General features: G+C 44.9%; 1 protein-coding gene across 1 annotated transcript; it reads right to left on the bottom strand.

The window, feature by feature from the left end:
* Positions 1-1,555: 1,555 nt before the first annotated feature.
* On the bottom strand, positions 1,556-7,273 carry PENK (proenkephalin). The gene is made up of 4 exons (XM_015145390.3): positions 7,221-7,273; positions 7,078-7,134; positions 6,470-6,610; positions 1,556-2,540 (listed from the first exon to the last, which is right to left on the bottom strand). The coding sequence occupies exons 3-4, from the start codon at positions 6,605-6,607 to the stop codon at positions 1,875-1,877; spliced, it is 804 nt and encodes a 267-aa protein (XP_015000876.1). The 5' UTR covers positions 6,608-6,610; positions 7,078-7,134; positions 7,221-7,273; the 3' UTR covers positions 1,556-1,874.
* Between the last annotated feature and the right edge of the window lie 1,413 nt (positions 7,274-8,686).

Genomic DNA, 8,686 nt, shown 5'->3' on the forward strand with positions numbered 1-8,686 from the left:
CCGCAAAAGAGAAGAAAGCCTCCTAGATAAAAAACTGTACTTGGCCAGGCGTGGTGGCTCACGCCTGTAATTCCAGCATTTTGGGAAGCTGAAGCGGGAGGATCGCTTGGGGCTGGGAAGTCGAGGCTGCAGTGCGCTAGCCATTGCACTCCAGCCTGGGCAACCAAGTGAGCCCCCATCTCTTAAAAAAAAAAAAAAGGGAAATAAAAGAAAGAACTGTGCTTGCTTTAAAAGATGTATTTGTCTGATGGTGAACTTGTGTTATTTTCTCGCACATATTGTATGAGATATGTAGGTATACATATTGTACCATTGTGAGATAATGGTATTATCTTATCAATAATAATTGCATTATCTTTTTTCCTCCGGGGCTTTGCCAAGGATCAGGAAGGTTGATGGAGTTGGGGCTCTGTGAGTGTGGGGCCCTGTGATTCCTTGCACTAATTCTGGGAGATGGGTCTCCCAACAGCATGATCATGCGAATGTCCTGCGAGCCCTCGTGGGGCTGTACATAGAGAACAAACTGCCAAGCACAGTGCAGCTGCCTTATCAGATGGGGCACACAGGCTTGCACAGTGAGCATCTGGGCAGCAACCTTGGTGGACTGCAGACCAGAGGCTCATCCCCCACTTTCCTGAGTTGCTAAATTGCAATGTTTTGAAAAACACAAAAGAAAGGGTTGGTGGGGGTCCTGGAAAAATGATTTAGTGAATAGGGGTTGAGCTGTATGTTGTTTCAGTTAGTAAAATGAAGAAAAGTTACATTTCTTATATCTGAGTGTTGTCTCATTAATATGAAGTAGTCATAAGCACCTTGTGTTTTGGGGATTTACCTTACAAACACTCACAATCTCTCTCCTCATTATCTGGTCACCAAATTCATTCATTCATCACACATATATCCATTCATCCAATATTGGAGAATCTGCTACAGTCATAGTGTAGAGGTGTACAATGGTGACTAAGATGTAGTTCCACGTTCTTACAATTCTTACTAGTGACCTGGATAGGAGATAAGGAACTGCAGTGAAAAGGATACTGACTGGGCACAAAAAGTTTGGGGTTTTAATCCTGTTTTTATCCTTCAACTGCTGGGAAACTTTGGGCCAACTACACAACCTTTCTTGGCTTCCCTTTCTTCATTTGTAAAATTGGATTAAATTATCTTTAATTTCTTACTAGCTTCTAAAATACTTTACTGAAGAAGACATACACATCTGATGTAAATGCAAGTGTGTGTGTGTGTGTGTGTGTGTGTGTGTGTGTGTAATGAGGGCATAGCTGGCTCCTTTATTAGGCTTTGGGTTTTCTTCATGTATCTGATTTCCAGAAATGAGAGTGAAAATACATTTTATTTTGCTCCCGTGTGTTTACTCATCTAAGATTTCATATATGAGGAATTAAATAAAAAATGTTTTTGCGACCTTGGCTGAAAGAGAAGGACCATGATTATTACGTCAAAAGCAGATGGTTCTACTGTTCCTGAGTCTAGGATTGATGTGGAAAACCAAAGGTAAATGAGAGCCTTGGAGAAAAAGGGACTTACAAGGATATTATGCACTTGGGGTAATAGGTTTATTATCTCTATATACAAGTAAGCATTTATTGATGTTTGTCAAAAATAAGAGACAAGATAACAAAAACTATTTTAGCATGAAAAAGAGATAGCTGCAACAGACCAATACTGAGCTTAAGGACTCCAAAAAGAGCACAGAACCTGAAATGACAGTTTTCAGGTTGTACAGTTATCCAGACAATGAAGTCAACTATACAAGGCAAGCAACAAACACATGACAATAAAACACCATCAACAGTTTCTCACTGGAGGATGGAGGGAGGCTTGCTGGGGCCTGGGGCCACTGGTGGGAAAGGGTATTAAAATCTCATAAATCCTCCATATCTTTTTTCCATTTCGGGAACTTCTTTGGAGTAACTTTCCCCTTCTTCGTTGGAGGGCAGAGCCTCGGCAAAGCGCTTCAGGAAGCCTCCATACCGTTTCTGGTAGTCCATCCACCACTCTGGGCGGCCCACTCTTCTCATGAAGCCCCCATATCGCTTCTGCAGCTCTTTGGCTTCATCTTCCAGTTGGGGGCTTCTCTTTAAGCCTCTCATGAAGCCCCCATATCTCTTGCTAACTTCTTCCTCATTATCACTGCCATCCTGGTGGTGGCTATGCTCTCGGTTGTCCCCTGTTTCCAGAAGCTCTTTCAGCAGGTCTGAGGAATTGGCCAGCGAGTCATCCTCCTCTGCATCCTTCTTCATGAAGCCCCCATACCGCTTGGCGAGGATCTCACTTCCATTGGCCTCTTCTTCTGGCTCCATGGGATAAAGCTCATCCATTTTCTTCATGAAGCCTCCATACCTTTTCATGAAGCCCCCATACCTTTTGGCTAGCAAATGGCTCTCTTCTGGTTTGCTGTTTTCTCTGAGGGTGCCGGTGCCATCTTGAGGAAGCTCTGGTTTGGACAGCTGCAGGAGCTCCTTGCAGGTTTCCCAAATTTTCAGAGAAGGCAGTTTTCCTTGACATTCCATTATGCAAGCCTGGGAAAACAATTTGATGTAATGATAAAAAGAGGCTTCTCTGATTTCATTAAGTAAATGAACTTTTGTGGACCAAAATATGCTTGCTTTGACATAATAACTCCCTTATTACAATAAGGTCATCTCCAATCTCTTATCACAACTTTTCATAAGGCTGAGCATGCAAATGAAACAAAATTTGGAAAGGGGAAAGTGCGGGGGTGGTTAACTGAATCCAGTTAGGAATCTGCCTTTGGATTTTAAAGCCATAGAAATTTTAAAGAATTTTTAAAAAATTTTTTTTCACCTACTTTTAACTTAGATTGACTGCTTTCACAATTTAATTTCACTCGATAATTTTCCACTTCTGATATAATTTTGTTTAAGATTTTTTTAACCAAAAAGGAGAAATTTTTATTACCTAATCAGGGATATTTCCTCAAAATTCCTTTTATCTTCTTGTCTTACAGATAAAATCAATATTAATAACATAAGGGTCAATTGCTTTCTTGTGTTAATATTTTACCTAAAATGGTATCTAATATTCCTGCAAATACTTTCAATCTTCAAAGAAAAACAACAATTTCAAAAAAGTTTATAAAGACAGACATCCTAAAAACTCAATTTAAATCTTATGAATTATTTGCATTCTTATTAATTTGCTAATTTGTTGAAAGTACAGATCTTTTTGTTTTTTCCTTTTTTCCTTGCTGGATACAACAGACTTTATTATCTTGAACAAAATGTCTGTAATGATGAGGTCAGATATAAAATTATACAAATGCAAGTGCACAAATTATTCATGTTTATTTTCTTCACATTTAGTCACTGTTGTACAGAAAAAGTATTTTCCAATGGAAATCATGGTATTTGATAAAATAAGAATCATCAGTATACATTCTTTCCTTTTTCTTATACAAATACTAAATTCAAAATCATTGTAAGTCTACACATTCGAATGACCTTGTTAAGATTTTTTTTCTATTTAACAGATCACTTGGGTATGATAGAGTACTAATATGTGAACATTTACAAAACACGCATGATGTTTCTTAGCATTTCAGGAGTTTTTTATAGCCCTCTGAAATCTACTTATAGACTGCCCAGGTTACAGACCTTTAATTTAGACAGAAAGGCCAGGCTCTTTCTTGATATTTAAAAATATACTGGTATATTAAGTGATGTTAAATACACATATATTATTTTCACAGTGAAAGAAAGCATTTTATTAGTGCAACAAAATCTTGAGGGCACATATTTAGCAAGTTCTTAATGTGTATTTAAGCTTTGTGTCTGAGAAGATTAAATATATAACTACATAAGAATCTAAAGATGATCTATTAATAATTAAAATGTCTTATTTTATTCCCGACATATGATGAAGAAATCAAAACACCATTAAAAGCTTAAGATGTTTAAGGGGCAATACTATTTCCATTCTAAAATTGTATCTAAGTGATCTTGTTGTTAAAAATTAATGTTGAATATTTTGCATACTAATACTAAAAGACTTTTAAATGTATGTGATATGAGATTCCTTCAAAACCAAATAGTAACAAATACCAGAATAATGCACTCCTACTAAGGCAGCGATGTTAACTGATGGCTCCTATAGCCATGTATGCCTGTTTTGTGGTATTTATCACACTTTGTGTGGTATGGTCAAAATCACATTAGATGGGAAATTCTATTTGGACATCAGCCATAGCATGGCTGCTCATCTCTGCATCCACCACGGTGCCAATCATAAGTGTCTTTCACATGGTTGAAGCTCAATAAATATTTGTTAACATTGATTTCACTACATATTTTTGGCTAGGCAACCTCATTTCTCACATGCCTTTTGCATCTGAGCCAAAGTCCCAGAGTGCTGTAATCCTAGTGAGACAGTCACTAAGTAAATCTTTTGTCATTGAGACAATAACAACCCTGAATGTAGGGTCCAATGCAAATCAGTTATTATGCAAAATGCCTTTCTATGAGACTATTTTTATTGATGGCTGCTTATTATCTATTTTTTTCAAGTTGCTAATACTACATGTGCCATTCCATCACCTGGATTCAAGTAATGATAATAGTAATAAGTGATAACAACAAGAGCATAAAAAGCAGTGAGGAAAATTCTGGCAAGAGCAGCCTTCCTCTTCTCCTCCCCCACAATCCTGTTACATGATGAGAGGAAGATGAGAGGAGAGAAGTCAAGATTTGAGGTGATACCCAAGGAAGGCCTAGCTGCTACCCAGTGAGCTCTGCTCAAGTTCCTCAACAATGCAAAAGGAAGATTAGTAGCATTTGGGAGCTTGGTGAATCAAGCAGATTAAATATGAAAAAAACCCATTTGAATAGGCATTATTAAATGTCAGCCATATTAATTCACTAACTCACATAACTTAAGTAAATCTGATACTATTTTGGGGTCAGACTATGTGATTAGAAAAATTAGACTAGAATCCATATAACCTTTATTCAGATGGCAGAGAAAGCTAGGGGAGGGGGCTTAGCCCCCCACATGTTGAGCAGGCAAAGCTCAAAATATGTGTGACTGGGCACAGGGAATTATGGGGTCAGAAAGTGGGGTCTTATATATGGCATGTTTTGGGTTTCTCTTTCTCCTTCTGTGCCTAAAATTCTTTACCCACAAGATCTATCCTTATATTTGTAGCACTTCCTCAATTTTTAGACATAGGTTAAAAGCTCATGACTACAGGAGAAAGAAGAAAGATGGGTGAAGGGGACGGTTTCCCCTATTGAAGATGAAACACTTTTCTCATAAATATACAACCTTCCTATGTGTCTTCTCTTTAATGCCAAGTTAGTACAGGTCAAACAAACAAACATTTAACCTGAAATATATACCACAGATAATTGGAACCTGTTCCTTGGTTTTCTCCCCATTTCAAACATCTACATAAGGTAAAATTTCCTCAATTCCACGTGGAACCCAAAGCAGCTTGGATGAATACATTACTCTCTATGAGCTTTTAAAGTCATCACAAAATTTCAACAAATTTCAAAAGCAATGCAAAGGAATTGTCAGGGGAGCTGGTAAAAGTGAAGCTACCTGAGTCTCGCGGTTGGAGATTCAGACTCAGTAGAGCACCAGAGGTGATTCGAGAGCCCATGGGGAACCAAGATCAGAATGAAAAGTGATTTTGTCCTCAGCTTTTTCTTTCCCAACCTCCTGTAGTGTAGTGTATCTTTGGACTGTTGTCACCCACTGGACACTGGCCACTTCTCTTGTTCCTTTCTCACAGCCAAATTAAACTGTTGTTTTAGTTACTATTACAAAAGGGCAGTCGAAACAGAAGTTGAATTCCAGCATCACTGGCTAGTGAGACAGTTATGAACTCTTTCCTGTCTATGGTTATTTCGCCTTCCTCTCCCCGTATCCCGTTTCCATCCCTTTGCTCTCTCCTGTTTACAGGTGAGGGTAGGGAAAGAGGGACCTGAGGTTAAGAGAGCTGGGATACATAAATCTAAAGAAAGGCGCCGAAACGTCACTAACAAAAAATTACATTATTTGCGGGAAAGATGGAAAGATGGCTGCGTGTGGAGGGGCCCTTAACTGGGATATGTTAGGAGTTGGGGTGACAGCATCTTCCTTCTGACAGCTCAGGAGAGAACCCAGTGCTCTCCGAGGTGCTGAACAGAGCACTTCTCGGGGTTCCCTAATTCCCAGGGTTAAAACAAACTCGGTTTCTGTGGCGACACCGCTACCCTTACCGGTCCCCAAATAGTCGCGGATCCCCGAAGCTAACAGCCACGGCAGGACTTCAGTCAGCGTTCCAGGAACGCCTGAGACACCCAGGTTACCACGGGCTCGCGCCGCTGTGGTTCCGACCCGGTGCTAATCGCCATACGCGCCCCGCTGTGGGCCTGGGATTGTCCGCGTACTGTTGCGGAGACTCTGTCTCACAAGGTGCGCAACACTCGCCGCGCGCAACACTCACCAGGAAGTTGATGTCGGCGGGGCGCACCAGGCGGTAGCTGCACGTCGCGCAATCCTGGCTGCATTCTGCCCGCACTGTCGCCAGAAGCCCGGGGCCGAGCAACAGCAGCCAAGGGCAGAGTCTCAGGAACCACGCCATGGACTGCGAGGAAAGAGGGACGCGTGCTTCGAGCCTGTCTGGGCGCAGAACGGGTACCTCTGCAGGACCCTCGCCACAACAGCCTCAGCAGGGGATCGTCGAGCAAAAGCCCGCAGGAATGCTCCTTTTTGGGGCCCCGCCCTCCCGGCCAACAGCTTTCAGGTAGACCTGGAGGCGACTCAGATCGCCTTGCGGCTCCCGGGATGGCGCGGTCGCCCCCAACGCGAGGCTGCCTGGGGCACCCAACTCTTTTCCTGGGCGTCCACGGCCCAGGGCAAGATTCCAGAGAGAACGCCGCAGACCAGGGCGAGGGACCGGGCGCCGGGGGAGGAAGGACATTGACTGGGGTCACAAAGAAGAACCAGAGAACGCGGTTGGGGAACCCATGCAATGAAATGTGAAGGAAAAGAGGGCGGGCAGCCGTCCCCAAACCCGCGCAGCAAAGACAAGCTTCGGGCAAATTCACTCACGTTCACGCTGTTCGGATGCAGCAGGCCAATTGGAAAAGCCGGGTTCCAGACACGACTCTAGAGGGAAGAGAAGAAGGCAAGGGTGAGGAGGACGGGCGTCGGGGAGGAGCGGGCCTGGGTGCGCTGGCGGACGTGGGCCTCACCGTCGCGGTCCTCAGCGTCGCCGCGGGGCTCTGAGCGCCTGCCTCGCCGTCCCGGGGCTTAACGGCGGCTGGAGCCACTTTATAATTAGCCCCAAACCGAAGGAGGCGCGCGCTCCCCAATCGCCGGCGGGCTGCAGCTGACGCAGGCCCTACGCCAGCCCCGCGCCGACGCCTTCGCGGGAGGGGTCGGTCCCCCAGTACCCGCGCGCCGCTTCCCCCACCGAGGGTGACGGCCACGGGGGGCGCTCGGTGGCTCCCGACACGGCCAGGTGACAAACCCAAGGCAGTTAGGAAGTTTGGGGAGAGTGAGATAGGATCAAGTTTCTCCGCATAAAGTCACTGAAATTGCACCGTGGGGTGCGGGCTCCAAGGAGGGAAGCGAGGTGGAGGCGTTTGGAAGGATAGATGGACTGGCTTAGACTTCTGGAATGTGCTGGAGACCCAGCGGGCCGATGAACCTGCCCCTTTCCCGCCTCCTCCCTGGACCCCCTCGGGGTCCCCGTGGGCACCAAGCACAGCCGTCTGGTTCGGAATGTCGTCATTTATCGACCCGCTTGTCCCCCACAGTTGACTCCGAGTTCCTTGCCGCAGCATCTAACAGCTTCAAGGTGCGCAGTAGGCGCTCAGTTAATGGTTACAGAAACTTAACAATTGAAACTTTCTGGGAATCTTAAAATCTCGGCACAGAATTTTCACCTTTCCAGTTAGAGAGACCCTTGGCCAAGCGTAGAAGCCGGTAAACCCTCAGGTTCCGGCACTGCGCGCTTTTCAGCCACTGTGGGAGAGGATCCGTGTTTATCCAGCTCCCCAGGGCTCCCAAGGCGAAGATCCACTGCCTTGAGAGCGCTGTCCAGGGTTTCCTGGGGGTGTTGGATGAGTGAGAAGGGGGTGCCGGGGCGGGTGTAATGTCAGCGCGCCAGGAGTGTGGTGGGGAGGGAAGGATGAGGGACCCCCTACCCGGGACGCCAGGGCTTGGAACATCTCCACCGGGAGGGGGCCGAGGGCACACTGTGGAGGCTGAGACTGTCCATTAAGACACGCTTTCCCGCTTCCTGGCTCTGCAAAAGATTGCTAAGTGGCAAGCTGCTTACATTGCCTGAGGCCTCAGTTTCCCTATCTGAAAAATAGGAACATAGGTAATATGCCATTCATAAAGTTCTGGAGAGAATCAAATGAAATAATGGACAAAATCTCTTAGCCTTGTGCCTGGCACTATAGCAAGCCCTCAAAACGTGTTCCTAACCATCAGTTATCCGTCGTCCACCTTTCCATCGGTGCCCATTGTCTGCTTACCTTACATCTGCCATGGATGTATCCAATCCACCTATGCATCTATCTCTCCTAGACCTAGGGGGAAACCATAAACAGTTCCTGGTCCCATACATAGGGAAAAGGTCCCAGGGCTTTCCCGGCCCTCTGCGCCCTCTGCAAAGGGCGGATTTCTACCGTCGCTAGAACCTGCAGCC

This window comes from Macaca mulatta, chromosome 8 (genome assembly GCF_049350105.2).
Source record: "Macaca mulatta isolate MMU2019108-1 chromosome 8, T2T-MMU8v2.0, whole genome shotgun sequence".
Taxonomy (NCBI): domain Eukaryota; kingdom Metazoa; phylum Chordata; class Mammalia; order Primates; family Cercopithecidae; genus Macaca; species Macaca mulatta.